The sequence below is a fragment of the Benincasa hispida genome, chromosome 9 (assembly GCF_027475165.1).
Source record: "Benincasa hispida cultivar pf3 chromosome 9, pf3_genome.v1.1, whole genome shotgun sequence".
Lineage (NCBI taxonomy): Eukaryota > Viridiplantae > Streptophyta > Magnoliopsida > Cucurbitales > Cucurbitaceae > Benincasa > Benincasa hispida.
Window position 1 is genome coordinate 48,030,191 of NC_143486.1, and position 26,112 is coordinate 48,056,302.

Consider the following 26,112-nt stretch of genomic DNA (forward strand, 5'->3'; position numbering starts at 1 on the left):
CCATTAACAAGTTAATAACAACCCCAAGAAAGCTAAAACATATTTGGCTTGGAAGATTGATCAAATATCAAGAAGAAATGAAAACATTTTCCTAACTTCAAGATTTCGAACTCTTCACAATCTAATTAATCAAACTAGATTGAAAGTTCTACAAGATGCATTCTAACACAAGAATACAAAGAACGCAGAAAACTTGAAAGATTCTAACTCTATGACAATTCATTCAAAATCCAATTCTATCTTCAAATATGAAAAATACAGCACTATTTAAATTAAATGAAAAGACACCATGAAAAGATACAGTCTTTCTCCTATGTGGTCTAAATTCATCTAACACATCTTCAACTACTTTCATAAATGTAAAAACATGAAATTAAAATAGTATATAATTCATAAAGAATGTGGATATGAATCTAGAATTTCATATTCATTATGTCTCTTAGATGAAAATGTGTTTTTTAATGCATAAAAAGTTGCAATTCTTCACTATGGGTAGGAATCTTATCTTGGAAGTAAACATTTAATACTTTAGCTCTTTGTTACCATTTGTTTCCTTATCACCTAATGTCACATCACTAATCATAACAAAATGACAAAAATACCCTTACTTAATATGACGTAAAAATGATAAACTAGAAAATATTAAAATTGCATCAAAATCAATAAAAAAGATATAAATAATATTTTGATGTCTTGAACGGTTGATATTATCTATCATATGAAAAATTCTTTTATATATACTATGTGCAAAAAGTGTCTATTGTAACTCTAGGATAGCTACATGACTTCACAAAATTATATTTTAAAATTTACGAATTAATGCTAAAGCGTACCTAATAGTTTGAGGACTCAATTCCTTGTGTTCCATCCATATTTCTTGTGAATGGAGCTTATCTTTCTTCCATTGTTGACAACATTTCAGTCCATTGGCTATTTTGTACTCTCATTTCATGTCACTCATTTCCTAACTCTTGTAGCCCAAGAAGCGACATTAGCTGACTTTTTTAGGTCTTTAACATGGCTTAATCAAGAACCCAAAACTTGTTCACAATTCTATTGACTCTTAGGGAGTGTTTGGCCCTCAAGTTGGGTTAGGTTGGGTGGATAAAAAAACTCACCCATCGTTTGGTTCACCAATTATTAAAGAGGTTTATTACCTCGTTATTCGCATTTAACTCACATTTCTCACCTCGTTATTCGTATCAACTCTCCCAATTACTTTCCTCTTAATAACATATTTGGATGGAATTTCGAAATGATAATGGGCTTGGACATTTGAAGCTCACGTTTGTTTGATGGTTTTTGATTCATTTTCCTCCGCATCCCTATTACCCTCCAACGCAAGAATTTACCTAACCGTGCAAAAGGGTAGGTTTGCTAAAATCCTCTCCCTCATATACAAGCTTCTTCTAACATCTCCCTCAAGTATTAGCTTCTTATTATTTATTTTTGTAACTTACATCTATTTTTTTTTAATTTTTCTTCTCTCTTTTATTTCCTTCAATTCTTATCATTATGTTCTTTTGTTTTTTCTTTCCATTAATGAATATTAAATTACTTTATTTTTATTAATATATTAAATGATATTTATTATTTAATTCATTAATTTATTATTATTGTATAAGATTGTCATGCTTAATTTCATAAATTAAATACAAACATAATTTTTGTTCATAAAATTCTGATAGCATTTTTCATGCACAACTATACACAGTTATCTTTGATTCTCATATATCATATTTCCAAGCATTCTATTCACAGATATCTTATATTCTCAAGCATTTTTAGAATGGGTTCATCTTTCAACTATGACATCTTGACTTGCATTTATAGTCAGAGAAAATAAAGTTTTTAACAATAAGTTAAGAAAGACATATTTAAGGACATATGAAGCAAGGATTAAAATATCGATTTCCATATCAATATCGATATTTCAATTTTATGGACATGTCAATGGATAGATCGATAAAATATTGATATCGACAGATATTTTTGTAAGTTAAAAAATTAAGAAATTTTTGTTAAGATTAATAATTAAGTTGTTTACTCCTAAACTAAGTTATGAATATTGTTTTAAGTATCTCTATCCATATTGGATTAAATAAATGAGTTCATGAGCAATTATATCTATATCAACCTCCTCCTCTCACCTTACACACACACCTAAACGCTCACACATAAATCGAGTCTTGCGTTGCTTGCACTACATCATATCTTTTTGCATTAGTACACATAATGCTAGAATGATATCTTGGGCGCAAATAGCAATGAAGCAACTGGATTTTGTGGCAAATTCACAAACTAGTTTCTTCAACTCCTCGTTAATCTTTATGCTTATCCTCCCATACATTTAGACATATCAATCCAATTGAAACGTTCAATTTATGCTACACATTCACTCTAAAGATGTAGAGCTTGAAACAAACAACACATTCAACTAATTAAATAACTTGTTCAACATTCAATTAAAATATGTTGAGAGATATGCATGACATCGTCATAAATCTTCAATGCAAATAAGAAGGAACACGATGAAAATAGTCGAACAGTTAGGGTTTTATTTTAACTTTCCTGACGTGATGAAAGTATCAAGAAAGGTTAGTAAAACTACCAGAAGAACTAAAATGTGTGTTTCACTTAAACTAGTTCTCCATGCTATCTTAGCATAGCCTAAAAAACTGATCTTTATTTTTTGTCAAGTGGTACTCCCGACCTACAATTTCTCGTCTATGATAGATCCCGATGTTGATGCCATATGCATCTATTCAGAAAAATATAAGCGTAGAATATAATTCTTATACAATATAGAGTATACTTTGACATTGCATCATAAGTAATTTTAATGTGATGTGAAAATTAAATTTGTATGGATCATTTAAAATAATCACATTAGACAAACACATGTAATTAGCTAAAAGTGAATTTTACGACACAGCATACTCTGCCTCTCTCGTTCCCTCTCAGCCCTGACCTCTCGCGAAACCCACCGACGGCAATCCTCCACCCGGCGCCGCCGCCTCGACCTCCGGTGAAACTCGACTTCCGGCGTCACAAGGCGAATCCTGAACAAAGGTCAAAAGAATTTTGTGGTCTCGTTCTCTTTGTACTGAAATTTGGTTATTCGGATCGATGGGTCGTTCTCGGATGGTGTCTCGTCCGGAAGATGAGGACTCCAATCAGAGGTCTGTGCTTTTCGTTTAAGCGTTCTAGCTATGAATTCGAGCTAATCTGACTCTGAATTGCTGGAAACTTTAGCTATTGAGAATGCGTTACATTTTGTTTAATTGCATGAGACTCTTCTTATGTTTTGTCTGAATGAAATTATAGTTTGTCTTGAAGTTTTTAGGAACGGAACATGAGTTGAAGGGATACTAGCTAGCTTCTTTTAATCAAGTCTGCCAAGTTCTTAACTGTCAGAATATATATCACTGATCCTTTTAATCTCAAAATGACACTTGCACTGGAAAACATGGTTTAGGTAGGATCCTGAATATTGGAAGAACCGAAATTCTAATTTTGTATTTTCTTTTCTTTTATTCTCTTGTTTGATTGAACGTGTGTGACAGCAGAGTTTGTCAAAAAAAAAAAAAAAAAAAAATCAGAAGAGTATGTTCGTGGTTAATTTAATACTCGGTATGAAGTTGTCCTTTATTTTGTGCAAGATTCTTCTATGTGACTCTCATGTTGTACTTCTCTGAATCCATTTTTCAGTAAATCCAAGAGGAAAAGGCCTAGTTCCACAGAGGCTACGAATCCAGCTACAGGTATTCTGCTGTAATATCATTGGAGAGAGAGAGAGAGAGAGAGAGGAAAACGGGTGCAATCTTTCATTTATGATTTACTAAAGGTTGTTGTTCCTTATTCAACTTGTAGAAGAAATTTTTATACAATCCTTTAAAGTCATGTTGCACTTTCATTTATGAATTAGTGAGGGTTCTGGTTCCTTATTTCACTCATAGATGCAATTTTTACACAATCCCCTAAAGTCATAGTGTGCTTCCAGTAATGTGTTTTGCACCATTTTAAATCTTTTTGGCTCATTTCGACAGTTTCTTTTTTTTTTTTTTTTTTTTTGGGGGGGGGGGGGGGGGGGGGGGGGGGGGGGTGGTGCGCTTTTAGGATAGTAGGTCAAGAAATGAGAGAAGGGCCTTTATAGTTGGGTTACAGTAATGTGATTTCTGTTGTTTTCTGTTTTCTTTTCTTATTTTCGCCTGGCCATTGTATAAATTCTACTGTTATCTTAGCAGGTCAGGAATCGAGGGATGGAAAAGCAGCCTTATACCATTGTAATTACTGCAACAAAGATTTATCAGGGAGGATTCGCATGAAGTGTGTGGCATGTCCAGATTTTGACCTCTGTGTGGAGTGCTTTTCTGTTGGAGCAGAGCTTACACCTCATAAAAGCAATCATCCTTACAGGGTTATGGTAAGTATCCTTATTACTACATGTTATTACCTCGGCCCTTGTTACTTAAACCATTGGGCACGGTTACTGGTGTAGGGTCTGCCATTTATTGAATCTACAATAAGTATTCAGTCTTCTTCTGCATGTTCTTTAACAAATATATGTTCTACTGTATTAGGAGTGAGAAGTCCTTTGCAGACAACTTGATGCTGATAATAAGGCAGTTATGAGTATCAACTACAACTTGCAAATGTGTTGTTATTTATGATGTAACCGAACTTTTATTTCCTGACATCTGCTTCTTTACTAATGGACACTAGTGTTTATACTAGTTTATACTAACTTAAGCTTAAGTAACCTGAGCCTCCAACAGCTACATTAGCCTTCAAAGGCTATTTTCCTATCTACTAGCCTTCAATGGCTAGTTTTACAAATAAAAGAGATTTTGATGGTCAAACCCCTGCATCGATTTGCTTCATCCCTACTCAAAGGTCATAGATGTCTACTTTTCAATAAAACCTTGCTAAAATAAGAAGTTGAGATGAATATGCGTGTGTGTGTAAGTATTGTATGGAGGAGAAGGGGTGAGAAGGGGGAAAAAAAGAAAACTAACAAAGAACCGCCTCCCAATCATGGAGGATTTTAGGTAGGCTATAATTACAAAATATATATATATATATATATATATATATATATTGTGTCTTCGACACCATAAGGAAGATTTTGATTGTACAGTATTGGAATAGAAATAAAAATTGTACAATCATTCATATTATGATCAGCCTGACCAAACTAATCCAACTATCAAGTTCTCCGTCTTTAATGCCACTCTAAAACCAAGGTCCCAGTCATTGGTCATCGGATTCCAACACTCTTCAATTATGGCTTCTTGTTTCATGGAGATATGGTAAATCTTCGGTAAGGATTCCTCCAGAGAAAAGGGTCCCAACGACTTGTATTTTATCCTGGCCCCATTTTTTAGTTGAAATTTATGAAGTTGAAAAAGAAGTCACTGCTTCTTTGTGATCTGCTTACCTTTTGAAATACCCTGCTCTCAATGCACGATATCAAGTAGATCAAGTTTATTGAAATGAACCACTTAACCTCCAAAGCCTTAAATGGATAAGGTGAATTTTCCTTTGTTATTTCAAGAAAGCTACAGTTAAATGTTGGTAAATTTTAAGATATTTTTACTTAGAGAACACATTCAAATACATGTTCCCCTCAGTAAGTTACAAACCACACCCCCCACCCCCACCCCCACACACACAAAAAAAAGAAAAAAGAAAAATAAAAATAAAAATAAAATAAACTGAATTTATTACGAAGGGAGAATAGTTTTTTTTTTTTTTTTTTTTTTTTTTTTTTTTTTTTTTTTTTTTTTTTGTTTCTTTGCTTATTTAAAAACTATCTACCCCTTTTTAACTTGATGGTTCCATAACAGTTTTATTTTATCTATATCCTTTATTACTGTTGCCCCTTTATTTAATGGATCTGAGTTGCTTAAAATATTGGTTTGATTGTTTACAAATATTAACTCATAAGATGGAAATACTTTTTCTGACAGGATAATTTGTCATTTCCTCTTCTATGTCCAGATTGGCATGCAGATGAGGAGAGCTTACTTTTGGAGGTATGATGATGATGATTACTTGGGGGTCATCTACAAGATTGTATTTGTACTTATGCATATGTAAATCAAGGTTTTAACAAAATATGCAGTGATCATATATTCTCTCTACTACGAGTATTATTCTAGCTCCATTCTCTTCTTACGTTGATTTAGGCTACACAATAGTCATCCTCTGTTAAGGTCTAGTTATCAATCTGAATACACATCGAATATTGTAGTTTCTTAAAGCTTATTTGTCATATCATTTTATTTTATGATCTCATAAATTCCGGTTACAAATACCACTTCATCATTTATCGTTTGTTCAAGGAGAAATGCTTATCTATATATATTCTATACTCGATATGATTGCTAATAAATGCTTGACTCTTTACCTGCATTTTATACCCTCTATATAGTAAGTTTCTCGAAATACTCTGATCAAGTTTTTCCCATCAGGGATGTTGCTCCTCCCCATAATTTTGAACTCTAGTTATCCTGATCTTGGGCCAAAATCACTCGATATTCAGGGCATTGCAGTGTATGGATTTGGAAATTGGGATGGAGTTGCAGAGCATGTTGGAACGAAGAGCAAGATGCAGTGTCTCAATCACTATAATGCTATATATATGAACTCCCCTTGCTTCCCTCTCCCTGTAAGACTGTCAGATTAACTTAAACATATGTTGTTTTTTCTATACTACATAGTCAATCATTTGGAATGAAAATAAGAACAGCATTCTCTACTCTATTTAGGACCTGTCACACGTTATGGGTAAGAGCAGGGAGGAGCTCCTTGCCATGGCCACAGTCCCTGGTGAGGTCAAGAAAGGTAATGAACCTGTTTCTTTAGGTAATTGCCTTTTTGGAAAAACTGTGGACAAAAGTGTATACGTTGACTTCATTTGTCAAACGAAAATATATTTTGTTATATTTCCTACTACTCACATATTTCTTCTTTGTGACCATTGCTATTGCATTTTGGGCAGTCATCTAATGGACTATTCTTTTTCTGAAATTGAAATCTATGCATATGCATGTTTGTCACAAATGCACCCTTTTTCATCTGGTGCAGATTTTAGCTAGTATTCTACTTCTAGTGAGAGCTACAAATTTAAATAATCTAGTACAAATTTACAGAACTTTGATTGTGCACTATTTACTGCAGATTTCACCACTTGGACAATCATCTAATATTTGTGTATTATATTTACTGCAGAGTTTCCTATGGTAGGGGAGCATAACCTTAATGAAGGATCTTCATTATCAGCGAGAGTCAAGTATAACCATTTTCATTTTCTGTTCATGTTTCACTATTATCTTTGTTTAATCCCTCTATAAAAAATTTTATATGTGTGTCTTTATCAGATGTGAAGAATCAAAGAAAGAGGACTCCGCCCATCAAACATCATCAAGTGGAACTGCAGGTAACTGAGTAAATACTGTTTTTTTTTCTCTGCATTCTCCTATATGAATGCATTCCTGGAAAGGAATATGCATTCTTTAACATTCTCAATTTCCGATTATAATAGATGAAATTGTTTGTAGGTTCAATCAGTGGTAGCACATTTTCAGGTGCAGTAAAGAAGTCAAACAAACTGCAGATAAAGAATGAAACCAAACAAGGAGGTTTGTTTTCTGCATTTTGCAAACTTTTGCTTCCCTGATTGAGTTGTGATATTATGTTAGGAACCCTCCTAACAAGAACAGTACTAAAAATATAGAAAAAAAACTAAAGGACAATTCAATTATAAAAATATAGGAAAATGTATTGAAATATGCTATAAACTCACAAACTAACATGATAAACCCTAGCCTTTCGAGAGGGCTAGTCTCTCCCAAATTCCCCAATGGAAATTTCCACCAAATTCTTCCTACCTTCCTCTCAACCTACTCCCTCTATTTATAACCAAAAGCCCTAACCAACTCCTTATCTAATTACTAATTTACCCCTTCTAATATTTATCCTAATATTTACTAATCCTAATATTTACTAGTAATCCTACTATTCCCAAAATTAGGGGTCTTACATATTATCACCATCACTTGGTTTGCATCTAAATCAATTCGCGTTGAAGCACATGGAATTTAATTGCCATATAATGTGCATGTGACTTCATCTGTTGCCAAGAACATGAGCATTATATGCACTTGACATTCTAGCTCACTTAGTCTTAAACCATATGTGAAGAGTTTATCAACCAACACCTATTAATTTTTAAGTCAGTTATAAAAAGTTACTTATTTTAGGTTTTTCAAGTAACCGCTTTAATTTGATGGAATATCTGGCATCTTCGTTGTTAGTTTCTTTCCCTTCACGTTCTTTTTTTTTTAATTTTTTTTTTAATTTTAAATATTTGCAGATTCTGAAGCAGACAGAATCTTTAGTGAGAAAAAACCCAGGGTGTTAGGTGACAGTGGGCCTTCTGTGGTTGAGTTGAGTGGATATAACTTCAAGCGGAAGGAGTTTGATATTGAGTATGACAATGATGCTGAGCATTTACTAGCAGATATGGAATTCAAGGACACTGACTCTGAAGCTGACCATGAACTTAAACTGAGAATTTTACACATATACTCAAAGAGGTGCAACAAAACCACTTTAATTAGTATTAACATTACCATCTAAGATAGAGTGGTCATTTGCTGCTCAGAATTTTGTTATTTTGATATTAAGGGTGTACTAAGTTTGAAATTCTCGGGTCATATTCTTGATTAGTTGATTGTTTAAAGACCTTGATGAAAAAGAAAGAGAGAAGAGAAAAAGGACACACACAGATTTACGTGGAAAACTGCTAGGGAGAAAAAACCACGATATAGAATTTTCTTATTAGAATTGATACACAGGAGACAAGGAGACTGCACGTATAAATAGAAAAGTAGGAAACCCCGGAGTATTGTAAAAAAACAAAAATACTCTTAGGGTACAAATCCCACTTTCAGCACTCCCCCTCAAGTTGGGGCGTAGATATCAACAAGGCCCAACTTGCTAATACAAGAGTCAAAGTTCTGTTTAGGAAGCCCTTTTGTGAGAACATATGCTATTTATTGACTGGAAGGAATGTAGGGGATACAGACGTTGCCATTGTCAAGTCTCTCTTTGATGAAATATCTATCAATTTCCACATGCTTTGTTCTGTCATGCTGCACTAGATTATTTGCGATGTTTATTGCGGCTTTATTTCTCAATAAAGTTTCATCAGAAGATCACTATCTTGATAGAGATCAGTTAGGACCTTTTTCAACCAAATTTCTTCACGTATCCTAAGACTTATGGCCCTGTATTCTGCTTCGGCACTGCTTCTAGCAACAACTCCTTGTTTCTTACTCTTCCAAGTAACAAGTTTACCCCACAAGAAGGTACAGTACCCAGATGTCGACTTTCTGTCTACCACAGAACCTGCCCAATCAGCATCCGTGTACGCCTCGATGCACCGTTTGTCAGACTTCCTGAACATCAACCCCTTACCAGGAGAGGTTTTCAAATATCTCAAGATGTGCTCCACTGCTTTCATGTGTTCTTCGTAAGGAGCTTGCATAAATTGACTGACTGCACTAACAGCATAAGATATGTATGGTCTGGTATGAGAAAGGTAGATCAATTTCCCAACAAGCTACTGATATCTTTCCTTGTTGACCGGAACACTATTATTCAAGTTACTGAGTTTAGCATTAACTTCCACATGGGTATCAACTGGTTTACAACCTGTCATATCTGTCTCCTTAAGTAAGTCGAGAGTGTGTTTTCGTTGAGAAACTGAAATCCCTTCTTTCGATCGAGCCACTTCCATTCCGAGAAAGTACCTCAATTTTTTGAGGTCCTTAATCTTAAATTCCTCAGTCATTTTCCTCTTCAGCTTGTCGATTTCTGAAGCATCATCACTTGATATGACAATGTCATCCACATACACAATAAGAACTGCAATTTTCCCTGATACCGACCTTTTCGTAAAGAGGGTGTGATCAGAATGTCTCTGACTGTACCCTTGTGATGTTACGAAGGTAGTGAATATGCCAAACCAGGCCCTTGGAGACTGTTTCAATCCATACAAGGATTTCCTTAATTTACAAACTCGATGACTAAACTGTTTCTCGAATCTTGGGGGAGGACTCGTGTAGACTGTTTCAATCGTACCTTTTCTCAAGGCAATGGGAAGATCAAGAGAGGCATCATGGCTTTTCTTCCCATCTGATTCTCCACCACATTCAGCCTTCTGCTCATGAGTCTTACCTTCTGAGTGATCTCTTTCACCTTCAAGAGTACTATCCGCTGGAATAGGTTTTCCAAAATTGTCATCACTTGTACCTACACCCTCGTCGCATAAGGTGTCCTTGGTACAATTGTCGATACTATCACCACTTTCTTTGTCTTTACTCACATTATCTTCAACACAAACATCATTATCAAGACAAATGTTACTATCATCAAGGATAGGAATACCAATACCTGTGGACTGGAGCCGAAGAGATGATAGGCGACACTGTTTTCTTTCTAAGATTCTTCCTATAGTTACGTTATCCACGGGACTTGTTTAGTAGGAAGGATAGTCTCGTTGACACTTATGACAGGTTCAGTAAGAATGCTCCCATTCCCAGGTTCAGGTAACACTAGCGAATTTGGACTCCAATTAGTCTCTTCACTAGTACTCTCCCCCTGAAGATGATTAATGGGGAAGAATGGTTGATCTTCAAAGAAGGTAACATCCATGGAGACGGTCGTGAAGGATAGTATTGAAATAGGGAAAGAAGACAACACAAGGAGTTTACGTGGAAAACCCTAATTCAGGGAAGAAAAACCACGGTAGAAAAGAACTTATTATTTTTATGTCTTGTTTACAATATACCCAACCTTAGATATAAATAGAATAATGTGAAACCCTAATTTAGCAAATATGGTAAAAAGACAAAAATGCCCGTAGGGCTAATTTAACATATTTCAACACTCCCCCTCAAGTTGGGGCATAGATATCGGCAAGGCCCAACTTGCTAATACAAGCTTCAAACGTCTGTCTCGATAACCCTTTCGTAAAGACATCGGCAATCTGTTGGACTGAAGGTACATAGGGAATACAAATAGCTCCGCGGTCTAACTTTTCTTTAATAAAGTGCCTATCAATTTCAACATGTTTGGTTCTATCATGTTGTACGGGATTATTTGCAATACTGATGGCAGCCTTATTATCACAATACAGCTTCATAGGCTCAGGACTACTCTCGTGAAGATCAGATAAAATCTTCTGCAACCAGATTTCTTCACACACTCCCAGATTCATAGCTCTATACTCTGCCTCAGCACTACTTCTGGCCACTACACCCTGTTTTTTACTCCGCCAAGTTACCAAATTTCCCCATACAAAGGTACAGTACCCTGAGGTTGACTTTCTATCAGTCACAGATCTGGCCCAATCTGAGTCAGTATATGCCTCGATGCTTCGTGTGTCATGTTTCCTGAATACCAAGCCCTTCCCAGGGGTGGACTTTAAATATCTCAAAATTCGAGTCACAGCTTCCATGTGCTTCTCATATGGACTCTGCATGAACTGACTTACTACATTCACAGCATAGGAGATGTCGGGTCTAGTATGAGACAAGTAAATCAATTTTCCTACTAGGCGTTGATACCTCTCCTTATTCACAGGAACTCCTTCCAAAACATTTTTCAGTTTGCTATTGACCTCAATAGGAGTGTCAATAGGTTTGCATCTGGTCATTCCTGTTTCTTTTAACAAGTCCATAGTGTACTTCCGCTAAGAAACAGATATTCCTGCTTTTGATCTTGCCACTTCCATCCCTAGAAAATACCTTAAACTACCAAGATCCTTAATTTCAAATTCACTTACCATCCTTTGTTTTAGCTTAGCAATTTCTGTCGTATCATCCCCTGATAGGATGATGTCATCAACATACACTACCAACACAACAATCTTTCCTAAGGGTGATTTTTTGGTAAACAAGGTATGATCAGAATGTCCCTGAACAAACCCTTGGGACTTAACAAACACGGTGAACCTGTCAAACCACGCCCTAGGAGACTGCTTCAACCCATATAAAGACTTCCTGAATTTGCAAACATGATTCCCAAACTTAGCTTCAAAACCTGGAGGTGGACTCATATAAACTTCTTCTTCCAACTCACCATTTAGGAATGCGTTCTTTACATCTAGTTGATGTAGGGGCCAATCTTTATTCACGGCGACAGACAGAAGGACACGAATCGTGTTTAACTTAGCCACTGGGGAAAAAGTTTCTGAATAATCAATCCCATACGTCTGAGTGAATCCTTTAGCAACTAACCTAGCTTTATACCTCTCAAGTGTTCCGTCAGACTTATACTTCACTGTGAACACCCATTTGCAACCAACTGTTTTGTGACCTCTAGGGAGAGCTACTAACTCCCAAGTCTTATTTGCCTCAAGAGCTCTCATTTCCTCCATTATTGCTGCTTTCCATTCGGGAACTTCCATGGTCGCATGTACACTGGTAGGTATTGTTAGAGCATCTAGCTGAGTAGTAAAAGCCTTAAAAACAGGAGATAAGTTACTATAGGTCAGAAAGCTATGCAAAGGGTATTTTGTACATGACCTGGTTCCCTTTCTCAGAGCAATTGGCATATCCAGAGTGGTATCATAGTTGTCAGTTTTCGTCTGTCTCTCTTCAGTATCGGACTTTTGAGACAATTCTGCATCCTCTTGAGGATTTTTAAGCATCTCATTCCTTCCTGACATTTCAACCTTCTCTGAGCTCATTTCGTCATTTTCTATGTTCCCAGACTTTTCTTCAAGACTCTCCTTTGAAACAACGGGATCTTGAACTTGTGCTGGTTCTGACGCTTGGACACTTTCCGATGGAACACCAGAGGTCTCCTGAATTTCCTTTCTGAGATTCCTCCTATAATACGTTATCCAGGGCACTTGTTTAGTAGGAAGAACCGACACGGGAACAACAGGAGCAGAATTAGGTTCAAGACTAGGTAGACTAGGTCCAGGAATATTGGGACTAAGCTGAATATTGGGACTAAGCTGAATATTGGGACTAAGCTCAGGTTCAGGAATATTCGGACTAGGCTCAAGGTTGAGGCTAATGGGTATGGAGTACGTGGAATTGTTAGTCTCTTCATTCGTGGTCTCCCCCTGAAGATGACTAACGGGAAAGAACGGTTTGTCTTCAAGGAACGTGACATCCATAGTGACAAAATATTTTCTGGAAGATGGATGAAAGCATTTATAGCCTCGCTAATGAAGGGGATACCCGACAAACACACATGTTTTAGCTCGTGGAGCAAACTTAGTCCGGTGTGGACCATGAGTATGAACAAAGGCTGTACACCCAAACACACAAAGAGGAACCTCAGGAATAAGACGGGTAGACTGATAGGACTCTTTGAAGCACTCAAGAGGGGTTTGAAACTTTTGAACTCGGGAAGGCATTCTATTAATTAGATGAGCTGTGGTAAGAATCGCATCTCCCCACAGGTATGAAGGAAGAGACGCTGGAATTATCAAGGAACGAGCAACTTCAATAAGATGGCGATTTTTTCGTTCAGCTACCCCATTTTGTTGTGGAGTATATGCACACGAGTTTTGATGGATGATCCCTTTTGACAATAGGAATTCCTGGAAGGTGTGGTTGACAAACTCACGACCATTGTCACTTCGGAGAATGGCAATCTTTGTGTTAAACTGTGTTAATACAGTGGTATAGAACTGTTTGAAGGTAGATAAAACTTCGGACTTATCAGCAAGGAGATATACCCATGTAAGTTGGGTATGGTCATCAATGAAAGTTACAAACCACCGTTTACCAGACAGGGTAGTGATGCTCGAGGGACCCCAAACATCACTGTGAACCAGGTGGAAAGGCTGGGTAGGCTTATAGGGCTGAGAAACAAATGACACGCGAGGTTGTTTAGCATGTATACAGACATCACAAGATAATGAAGAAACATTCACATTATGGAATAAATGAGGAAACAAATACCGCATATATTGAAAACTAGGATGTCCAAGACGAAAATGCCACAATAAATAATCTGTTTCAGATATAGCAAACGAAGATAAAAGACTAGTCCGAAACAAGCTTCTGGAGGAAGCATCTATAGAAAGGAAATATAGGCCTCTGTCATATCGGGCAGTGCCAATCGTCCTCCCCGAGCTCAAGTCCTGAAACAAAGCAGTATCTGGTGAGAAGACAACTCTACAGTTCAAATCTTTTGTTATTTTGCTTATTGATAATAAATTGTAAGAAATTTTGGGCACATGTAAGACATTTTGCAGAGTTAATCCATGAAATGGTGACAGTCTGCCTTTTCCAGCAACAGGAGCGAAGGACCCATCCGCAATTCGAATCCTCTCATTTCCAGCACTTGGATAGTATGAGAGAAATCGGTCGGATGAGCCAGTCAAGTGATCGGTTGCTCCTGAATCTAGAATCCATAACTCATTCCCCTCAGCAAGGAAACTCAAGGATTGAGGGTTACCTGATTGAGCAACTGTTCCGATTCCTACGGTACCTGAATCCCCAGGATTAGTCACTGGAAGCTGTGTCTGAGGTTGTGCAGCCCCCTCAACTGATTCACCCACTAGAGCACGCCCAGATTTCGACTTTTCATTCGGAGGGCGACGTTTACCATTTGGAGGGCGACCATGCAATTTCCAGCACTGATCCTTCGTATGCCACTGTTTTTTACAATGCTCACAAACTGGGGGTGTTTTACTATTCTGCTTGTCACCATCAGCTCCAGCGGACTTCACCCCGAAGGCAGCTGACTCTATAGTGGTAACACTTGGCCCATTCATTGCACTCGATCTATCTTCTTCCAATCTAACTTCTGAACATACCTCCATGAGAGACGGAATTGGTTTCTGCCCTAGTATTCTACTGCGAACTGTATCAAATTTGGGGTGTAGCCCGGCAAGAAAATCATACACACGCTCAACCTCTTCTATCTTGGAGTATTGAATTCCATCTTGTGGGCAGGTCCAGATGATCTCCCGACATAGATCCATTTCTTGCCATAACAATGACATCTTGCTGAAGTATGACGTTACATCCATGCTCCCTTGTTTGCACTCGTGAACCTGTTTACGTAGAGTATACAGGCGGGATGCGTTCTGACGCCTCGAATATAACCTTCGGACTGCATCCCAAATATCTCGGGCAGTGGCTGAATAGAGTAAGGGTTTCCCGATTTGTGGTTCCATACTACTAATTAACATTGAGCGGAGCAAAGAATCCTCTGCCTTCCAGACACGCTCTTGATGATCCCCAGGATTCGGTCGTGGTATCTCTCCAGTTAAATATCCAAACTTATGACGTCCCTCAAGAACCATTTTAATGGTTTGGGACCAAGAGAAGTAATTTTGCCCATTCAACTTCTCTCCCGTGATCATTCCTGCAGAATTTCCAATTGTTCCAGATAAAAGATTAGAAGTTGGAGTAGGAAACATTGATACCGGATTTTCTGAATACATCGAGGAAGAATCATGGCCATTCAATTGGGCTCCCAGGGCGACCATCTGTTGCTGAAAACTAGCTAATTGTTGTTGGAGTTCCCCATGAGATTCAGATCTGAAATTTTTCTGTCTAAATACCATGGGATTTTCTTCAATGGACTCACCCATTCGAAACTGGGCTGAACCGGATATACATGAGGAAGAGGCTGTCCACCATGATACTGTGAAGGAGCTACTGCCGGAAGTCCACCAGCGGCAAAGTTCGGCAACCCGTGACCGGCGCTGCTCCCAGACTACTGTGATGGTGGGTAACGGACGAACGGCTCAGCGATCTGCTGCAAAGCGGAAGAAATCGCGCCGATCTGACCCGACCCGGCAGCTGGAACAAGCCCATGATCGTCTGGTGAAGATGCGATTCTGTGCGACGCCGAGATACCTACCGACTGTAGATCGATAGCGTGCGCCGGCTGGAGAACGTGCAAGGCTGAGACGGTTGTGTGCGAAGCTGAGGGTCCGATTGGTTGTGACCCGATCGCGTGCGTCGGCTGGAAGGCGTGACCTTCCACCACCACCTGCTGTTCGGCTGGAAGAATCCGATCGATGGTGTTCAGTTGGAACGGTTGAGACTGGAAGCTAATCGGCGCGCCAGCTGGAGCAATTCCACCACCTGGGATGATGGTTCGGAGATAGCGGTCAACCGCTGCTTGAATCACAGCCTCATTATTCAGCGTACCTTCACCTATCAAGTTTGATGACTGAGTTTCTTCTACCGGGGCTAGGGTTTCATCACTTTGCTCTGATACCATATTGAAATAGGGAAAGAAGACAACACAAGGAGTTTACGTGGAAAACCCTAATTCAGGGAAGAAAAACCACGGTAGAAAAGAACTTATTATTTTTATGTCTTGTTTACAATAGACCCAACCTTAGATATAAATAGAATAATGTGAAACCCTAATTTAGCAAATATAGTAAAAAGACAAAAATGCCCTTAGGGCTAATTTAACATATTTCAACAGATAGTAACATTTGTACCCATGCTGATGAAGATGGTACCCTACAAAGACGCATTTCTGAGTACGAGGGGGTAAACTTGGTGTGATTAGGACCATGGATATGGACAAACACAACACACCCAAACACTCGAAGTGGTACATTAGAAATTAGACGATTATTGGGGTAGGACTCCTTGAAACATTCCAGGGAGTTTGAAACTTTAAGACATGGGAAGGCATCCAATTTATCAAATGAGCCGCTGTTAAAACAACATCTCCCCATAAGTAGGAAGGAAGTAAAGTTGACAACATAAGGGAGCGAGCGACCTCGACAAGGTGACGGTTTTTTCATTCATCTACCTCATTTTGTTGAGGAGTATACGCACACGAACTCTAATGGACAATCCCTTTCGAGGCTAGGAATTCCCAAAAAGACTTATTGAAAAACTCCCGACCATTATCACTCTGAAGGATAGCAATTTTTGTGTCGAACTGGGTTTCTACAGTAGTATAGAACTGTTGAAAAACCGATGAGACATCATACTTATCGGTGAGAAGGAAGACCCAAGTTAGCCTAGTGTGATCATCAATGTAGGTTACAAACCAGCTTTTGCCAATAGAGGTAGTAACTGGTGAAGGACCCCAAACATCACTATGGAAGAGTGTGAATGGCTTGGAAGGCTTATAAGGCTGAGAGCTCAGCAAGACACGAGGTTGTTTAGCCCGAATACACACATCACAAGTCAAAGTAGAAATATTAACATGGTGAAATAGATGGGGAAATAAATATTTCATATAATGAAAACTAGGATGTCCGAGACGATAATGCCATAACATGTAATCTTTTCCAGAAGTAGAAAAACATGATGAAAGTAAACTAGTCCTATCACATATCCTAGAAGAAGTATCTTCAGTAAGGAAATAGAGTCCTCTGTCATGCCGGACAGTGCCAATCGTTGTCCCCGAGCTCAGATCCTAAAAAACATCGGGTGAGAAAGTGATCTGACATTTCAAATCTCTTGTAATCTTACTAACAGATAATAGATTATAGGAGATTTTAGGAACATGCAACACATCTTGTAGAGTTAAATCCCTCAAAAGGAGAAAAATGGCATTTCCCAGCCATATGAGCGAAAGATCCATCAACAATTCTGATTCTCTCATTTCCAGCACTTGGACAATAAGAAATAAACTGGTCAGAGGAGCCAATTAAGTGGTCTATAGCCCTCGAATCTAGAATCCACAACTTGCTACCATTTATACTAACAAGGCCAAAGAATTGAATCGTACCTCACTGGGCAATCGCGCTCACACCCACAGCACTGGAGTTATTTTGGCTAGTCTCCTGATTTTGAGGCTGAGGACCTCCATTTGCTGACTCACTTGCCCGTGCTCGTCCAGAACCTGACTGACACCGTTTACCATTGGGTGGACGACCATGCAGCTTCCAGCACTGGTCTTTGGTGTGCCCGGGCTTCTTACGTCTTAAAAGAAACAAAATCAATTGACAGAAATCAGCATATTATTCATAGCACTAGACTTGTCTTCCTCGAGGCGAATTTCAAAGAAAACTTCCATCAGGAATGGTATTGGACGATGTCCCAATATTCGGCTTCGTACAGCATCGAACTTAGAGTTCAGCCCAGCAAGAAAATAATAGACACAGTCAATTTTCTCAGACTTGAAGTGTTGGACTCCCCCACACGGACAATCCCATACCATCTCGCGACATAGGTCCATCTCTTGCTAGAGAAGAGACAACTTGTTGAAGTAAGTTGTAACGTCCATTGTTCCCTACTTGCATTCGTAAACTTGTTTGCGTAAAGTATAGAGCCGGGAAGCATTTTGTCGTTTGGAATACAACTCCTGAACAACCTCCCAAATATCCTGCGCAGTGGTAGCATATAGTAGAGGTTTACTGATCTGAGGCTCCATACTACCTATTAAAACAAATCGGAGTAAGGAATCCTCCCCCCTTCAGATATGTTCTTGGGGTCACCTGGTCTCGGTTTCGGTATTTCGCTCGTCAAGTATCCGAATTTATGACGACCCTCGAGGGCCATTTTAATAGATTGAGACCATGAAAAATAATTGTGACCATTTAATTTTTCCTCAATAATAAAGCCTGTAGAATTTCCCATAGCCCCAAAAAATAAATTTGCGGTAGGTAAAGCAAGGAAAGAGATTAGTAAACCGGTAGATTGGAAGGGAGGTCTGACTGGACACTTGGGGTCGTTCCAAGAGCTTCTCCGAGGGCAGCTATTTGTTGCTAAACAGATTTGTCTTACTGTTTAATCTGAAGTTGAAATTGGGTAAATTGATCTTGGATTGTACTGCCTTGACCTCGAGGGTAGTGAGATGATGACTCCCCAACTTTAAACCCACCAACCATATGAGACGACTGACCCAGGCTACTGCTCAAGTTCGGTTGAAACGAAGGGTTGCTACTGGTCGGCGCTGGGTGGTAGCCGTGACTAGGGTTGGCTCTAGCAGGGTGGAAGGCACAGCTTGCGTCGGCTGGAATTAGGCTGCTGTTGCGGCTGGATCCAACTCGTCAGAAGGGTTGCGCCCGTGGCTGTGACCGTCGATCGAAGGGCTACACGGTTGGGATCGCGCTGATCGGCTGCTGTGGGGCGGTGTGGATCGCGTTGATCAGCGGCGGCTGGGGCATCGGCTGCGGCTGGACTCCAACCATCTGAGGCGCGTCATGAATACCTGCTCCGGTTGGCTGGTCAGGTCTGTGGAGATGTGGAAGAACCATTTGAAAATACCGTTCTATGGCGTTCTGCACGAGAATGGCTATATTGGTGCCGTTGTTGTCAACTAATGGCACTTGTGACTCCTGTTGGGTTTTCTTCAATGGTGGCCAGGGTTTCGTCTCCATCCTCTGATACCATGATGAAAAAGAAAGAGAGGAGAGAAAAAGGGCACACAGATTTACGTGGAAAACCCTAGTACAGGGAGAGAAAACCACGATATAGAATTTTCATATTAGAATTGATACATAGGATATAAGGAAACTTCACGTATAAATAGAAAAGTAGGAAACCCTAGAGTATTTTAAAAAGACAAAAATACCCCAAGGTACAAATCCTACTTTCAACCCATTATTTTGTCTTCTATGACCTATAGGCAGGTATTCCCTTTATACAAATAACAGGTGGATAACAGGTGGATCATTTGCAGGAGAATCTTGATACTCCAATTTCAAAATATAAGTATAATAAAAGCAACTACGTTAGCATTATCATAGTCATTACCATTTTAGGAGTGGTTATGTTGTTAATGTAAAGCAATTGTTATCCAAAGACCAAAGCATTAATATTGTTATCCTAATTAGTTTCTTCTACTGTGTATACACTTTGTAATGCAGATATTTTGTCAATCTTTGTTATTGATCATTAATCATCTAGATTTATATGCATTTGGACCTTTTGGCAGGCTTGATGAAAGGAAACGCAGGAAGGATTTCATATTGGACAGAGATCTACTTTTCTCTGACCCATTTGAAAAACATTTATCTCCTGAAGAGAGGGAAATATGTCAGCCTTACAAGGTCTTCATGCGGTTCCACTCCAAAGAAGACCATGAAGAGCTTCTCAAGAATCTAATTGAAGAACATCGCATTGTGAAGAGAATACAAGAACTCCAGGTTTAGTTGACTAGTTGCCTTTTAAATTATGCAGCTGCTTGGTGCAATTAATTCACTAGTGGTTCTATTTGGAAAGAGAAATAATCAGGCAATAATCAATACCGACAAAAATGATGTTTATAGTAAGGAAGATCCATCGACTTTACAAATCATGAGGGTTCTAGTCCCTCTATCCCCAAAACAATAGAAAGGCCCATTATATAATTTATCTAAATGGAATTGTTGATAAAGGATATACAACGGAAAGTACAAGGGGCATGTAAATATTCATTTAGATTTGGAGTCTTTCTTGTTAGCTAGTATTTAGACTTCTTTGGTGGACCTTTTTTCTTCATGCCCTTGAAAGCTCGGTTTGGGTTACTGCATAGCTGGGCAGCAGGTTATTGTTCATATCACAAAGGGGACAAAAGGCTGAAACAGTCTAGAATTGAAGATGATATGTTTATGTTTCATATGATCGAAATTTCTTGTTTCAAACTACTTTACATCATCCTATTCTAGGTAACTCTCTATTGTATGATTTGACTAATGTGGTACATCTTGAAAGTATAGGAAGCTCGAGCTGCTGGGTGTCGAACAATTGTTGAATCAAATAGATTTCTTGATCAGAAAAGGAAAGGAACCAGAGAGAGTAGCAAGAGGGTTAAGGAAAATAGTCAAGCTGTTCCAAGTGAAGTATCAAATCATCTCAAAGGAGAATATGATGACAATCCCAGGGGCAATGTAAAGGAATCTCCAAGATCGCAAGGCAGCGGCAAGGAACCATCTTCAGCAACAACGTGGATTTCAAGCTCGGTTCACGATTGGGACATTTCGGGATTTGCAGGCGCCGATTTACTATCTGAAATGGTGAGAATTTTCTCCTCTCTTCCATACTTCTCTTATTGGACATTGGTTCTCTCCTTGGCTATGACATCGCTGCCCTAAACTTTAAGGTTTCGTTTGGTAACACTCATTCCATCTCTAACTTTCTTGCTTTGTAATCTACTTTTTACCTATGTTTTCAAAAACTAATTCAAATTTTGAAAACTAAAAAAATAGGCCTCATTAATTATTTTGCTTTTGGTTTTTGGTTTTTGAAAATTAAAAATATTTCCTCTCCATTTCTTATAATGATTTGCATCTTTCTTTAGATATAATAGTTGAATTCTTAGTCAAATTCCAGAAACAAAAATAAGTTTTTAAAAGCTACTTTTTTTAGTTTTCAAAATTTAGCTTGGTTTTTTAAACCATTGGTAAATAGGCAATAACAAATGAAGAAATTTGGAGGTAAAAATAGTGTCTATAGACTTAATTGTCAAAAACAAAAAATAAAAATCCAAATGGTTACCAAACAGGGGGTTAGTTTTTAAAAGCTTGTTTTTGTTTTTGGAATTTGGCTAAGATTTCAACTCTGATACTTAAAAAATATGCAAACCATTTATGTTTTAAAAAAAAAAAACTCAAAACAGAAAACGAAGTGGTTGCCAAACAAGACCTTTGGCATATGACTAGCATAACTCAGCTGCCATATTTAACTCAAGAGAAGCTAACCAATTACGACTGCAGTTAACTGTTTTAATCGTTTTTCGACGTCTTCATGTAGGAGAGGCAACTTTGCTGTGAGATCAGAATATTACCAGCTCATTATCTGAAAATGGTGGATATCATATCAGTTGAGATGTTAAAGGGCAGTGTTACTAAGAAATCTGATGTCCATGGTCTGTTCAAGGTGGATCCAAGTAAGATAGATAGAGTATATGATATGGTTGTGAAAAAGGGAATTGCTCAATCATGATTGTGAGAGAGAATCCTTAAGGTTTAAAACCCACCTGTACAGTTTTTGTTTTCGTTAAAACCATATAATGCAATAATTTGAAAGCTGCAACTCTTTCTTTCCTTGTTGAGTTCAACAATTAAGTGTGAAGATTGAAACATCTGTTGATAATCGGTGTCTCATTTACTAAGCTATGTTTTAATCGACAACTCTTAGCTTTTTTTTTTTTTTCTTTTGTTTTTTCACTTTTATCATGAGAAACGGCATTTTAGTGTTTGTAATTTTTGTTGTTCAGATATAGTGCATATAATTTTACTAAATCTTTAGATTTACTTTTTTTTTCTTTTTAATCGAAATTGATTAAATAATAATAATAATTTTTATTGGAACATATTTTCAAAATTTATAAAGAAAACGTTGGTCTTGATTGATAATATGCTGATAGCTGGGACTAAATTTAAGACAGTTGGGATTAAATTTAAGATCTTACTAAATTTGGATATATATATAAAAAAAAAAAAAAAAGAGATTAAAATAGAACGAAATTTACCTTACAAGCATGGCATTCAATTTCAATGGAAACATCAAAAAAAGTCATGAAACATAAATATAATCAACAAAATATCACTAATATATAAATAATAAATATTTTAATTTGATTAAAAATATAAAGTATACATTTACTAATTTAGATTTTTTTTTTTATGGTTTCTTGTCAACATTTTTTATAAAATTTAGTCGTCGACATCAAAGAACTTGAAGATAAGTTCACTGTTCTATTTATAAATTAAAATAATCTACAAGACTTTGAGATCAATTTAAATCTAAAATAATAGTTATATCAAAACCTTGAACTTTGAAGGTATTATCAATTTAACCTTTAAATTAATAACTATATCAATTTAAATCCTGAACTTTTTTAAGTATATGAATTTAAACATCTTAAACTTTTATAAGTGTATCTAAATAAAACATAATGGATAGACTAAATTGATACAATTGTTAGTTTAGAGTTTAAATTAATATAATTGCTAGTTTATAGTTTAAAGTGATACAATTCTCAAAGTTTAGGGATGTAGATTGATATTTTTTCAAAAATATAATGGTAAGGCGAAAAACAAATCAAATTAGATATCACCCCCTTTTGAATTAAACTTCAAGAAATTACACAAATAAAAAGTGAAGTAAAAGAAAATCTAAAATTTCTATCATCTTCTTCAATCAAGCAATCCTTTTACTTCGGGTTTATTCATACGTTTTATTCATACAAAAATTGAAGAAAACGAGAAGAAATAGAAACAACCCTTTTGGGAAAAAAAAAGTTTTTAAAGCTCTAGAATTTCTACAAATTCCCTATAATCTTCTTCTAGTGTCTTTTTTTTTTTTTTTTTTAATTTTCAACTTATATTTTATAGAATTATGTAATATACATTTGTTTGATTTCTATTCTAAAATTTTACTAACTAATCCAATATATCATGTCATGTAATCCATGTTTAGTGTTCACATTCACCAATGTGAACGGTGTAAATGAAGTATGTTACAAGCTTTTTTTTCTTTTTTTTTTTCTTTTGGTAAATAAGTTTCTTTGATTTCTCATTTAGCATAAAAATTCAAACTAAATAAGGGAAGAATGTACAAAATAAATAGAGGGGAATATATTCAAAATAGATATGGCAATATTTCCTAATAGTTGTGGGCACATTTTCCAATTTGTGCCCTTTCCTTTGTTATATTAACGGGTGTTTGGATTAATCGGCGCACACACTTCGACTATTTTAACTAAAAAAATTGGATGACCTATTCCATTTAATTATCAAGGTAACTTATAAGATATTAGATTTTAGGTACATGACCACTATTGATATCAACATTTGGACGGTAAAAAATGCAATTGATCTTTACGTGAAAACAATGTAAATTTATAATTTTGGAAAAAGATGGCATAGAAAACATAGAAAAATGGTTCTTATGCTAAAATCAGAGATAGAGAATTGTAGTACGGAGAAGAAATCAGAAAAATTACTTCATATAGAGCGATAATGATGTATTATAGAAGAATTGACCAAGAGTGTTATTCTTAATTGTCATATAGGTTTAGAATATGATTTTTTTTTCCAATCTCAAACAAGTTATGATTAAATCTGATTGAATCAATGATTAGTTGACACTTATTTCAAACAAAATCCACTTTATCTTGTGCTTATTTTTCCTTATCTTTTCTTAATTTTTAGCTAATTTCGTCGGGTCTAATATAACAATTGTCATGACGTGAACTCATTTCATTCTAAATGATTTATATATTTAGTTTAATTATGTTGACCCGATCAAAACAAACAAAATTGGTAAGACTACTAAACAAAGTTTATCATTAATCTTTATTCGTTTTTTAAAAACTCTTTTTTTTTTTTTAATTGTCGACAACTTCTCTCATAACGAGAGATTTTACCTTGCCAAATGGGTACATAGAAAGGCTTTCAACGAAATTTTCAAATTATGATTTTGGTAGAAGTAGGAACTTTTCTCAAGCACGATAAGAAAGGAAGAGACCTAACATGTAAAACACTAAAATCTTTTATTATTTTCAAAAACTAGGACAAGAGACATTAATCATCTGAAAGTTAGGTCATCCATTAAAAGAAAAATCCTCAAAATATATAAGTGAGGTCTAGTTTAATTAAATAATACATTTTTCTAGATTTGGATAACATATTAATTTTGATGTATAGAGTTAACTTTTATCTTTCAAAATACTCAAAAAGTACTAATAATATTATTAATAATAATAAAAGATAAAATGTTAAATTAAAAGTCTAATTAAATTTATTTAAAAAGTCATTCAACTTTAAAATGTATTCAAATAGATTATTGTTAAACTTAAAACTTTGTTTTTAATAGGTCTCTGACATATAGTATGTTTGTGAATTTAAAAAAATTATTTAATATATTAATTTGAAAATTGATTTAATATCTTGACCTTAAATTTTCGATTTAGTGTTGAATAGGTTCACGAATTTTTTTAAAAAAATTTGACATAAAATAAGGATTCATTAGATACAAAATTAAAATTTAGAGACCTGGTGCACACACAAATATAAAAGTTTAATTATCTCTTAAACATTTCATAAAGTTTCTAATCAATAAAAAAACCCAAATCTTATAATTTAACCGAAGACAAAGACAAATAAGGACTCCATCCTCCTCTTTTTTCTTTTTCATTCTCACAAATGCTTCAAGTTTGAAGCATTTACTATAATTTTTTAATACAACAAATGGAGTGGAGGGCTATGAATCTCTGATCTAAAAACAAAAGTACATATAAATTATTACTAAGTTAAAGGCAGTAACTAACTCGCTGCGAAACCAACATTTACTTTTTCTTTACTCTTGTTAACCAACAAGTTGGTATCAAAGCCTGCAAGAGCAAATAAAAAACTTCAAGAATTTTAAAGAAAATGAATCTTAGAGCTTAGAAGCAAGACAAGGCAGATGCAAGGTATGGCATTGAAAAGTTTGATGGGAAAGGAAATTTCAATTTTTGGAAGGCAAAGATGAAGGTTGTTTTGGGCAACGAAAAGCTCATACGGCTTTAGAAGATCCTTCTAAGTTTCCTACTACTGTGACATCAGATGGTAGAGAGAATATTGAGCTAATTGCTCATGGAAATTTTGTTATGAACCTTTCAAACACTGTGATTCGACAGGTAATTGATCAAGATACAACTTTTCAAATGTGGCTAAAGTTAAATGAACTCTACGAATCAAAGGATCTTCTTAATAATTTTTTTTTTGAAGAAAAGATATTTTACATTCAAGATGAATCAATCCAAAACCTTGATTGAAAATCTTGATGATTTTAAAAGGATTACAACAGAATTTAAAACACAAGGTGCACAATCGGGGCAAATAATAAAGCATTTGTACTTCTTAATTCTCTTCCTGAGGTATATAAAGATGTTAAAACAACTTTAAAATATGGGAGAGATTCAATTATCACTGATATTATCATTTGTGCTCTTAGAACTAAAGAAATGAAGTTGTTGTCTAATAAAAAGGAAAAACCAAGTGCTGAAGATCTGTTTATGAAAGGCAAGAACAAGCAACACAATAAGGAAAAGGGCACAAGCAACACAATAAGGAAAAAGGCAAACAGTCATCCACAAATGAGAATAAGGATAAGTCCAAGATTTGATGCAAATATTGCAAGTAGGGCATCTAATCAAGGGTTGCAGAATACTAAA

At 36.3% G+C, this 26,112-nt stretch overlaps 1 protein-coding gene across 6 annotated transcripts; it reads left to right on the forward strand.

Annotated features, from left to right (window-relative positions):
- The first annotated feature begins 2,665 nt into the window (after nt 1–2,665).
- Nucleotides 2,666–22,081, forward strand: LOC120085938 (transcriptional adapter ADA2-like). 6 transcript variants are annotated; one of them, XM_039042265.2, is made up of 13 exons: nt 2,666–3,182; nt 3,712–3,764; nt 4,245–4,426; nt 5,973–6,038; nt 6,548–6,673; nt 6,774–6,849; nt 7,237–7,297; nt 7,386–7,444; nt 7,566–7,646; nt 8,381–8,603; nt 19,906–20,116; nt 20,669–20,965; nt 21,702–22,081. In XM_039042265.2, exons 1-13 carry the CDS (start codon nt 3,130–3,132, stop codon nt 21,891–21,893), a joined length of 1,680 nt encoding a protein of 559 aa, XP_038898193.1. In that variant the 5' UTR covers nt 2,666–3,129; the 3' UTR covers nt 21,894–22,081. The 6 variants fall into 6 exon arrangements, with proteins under 6 accessions (XP_038898193.1, XP_038898194.1, XP_090174193.1 ...); XM_039042266.2 differs by having other exon boundaries at nt 2,760–3,182; nt 4,248–4,426; XM_090318067.1 differs by having other exon boundaries at nt 2,904–3,182; nt 6,477–6,673.
- The last annotated feature ends 4,031 nt before the right edge of the window (nt 22,082–26,112 follow it).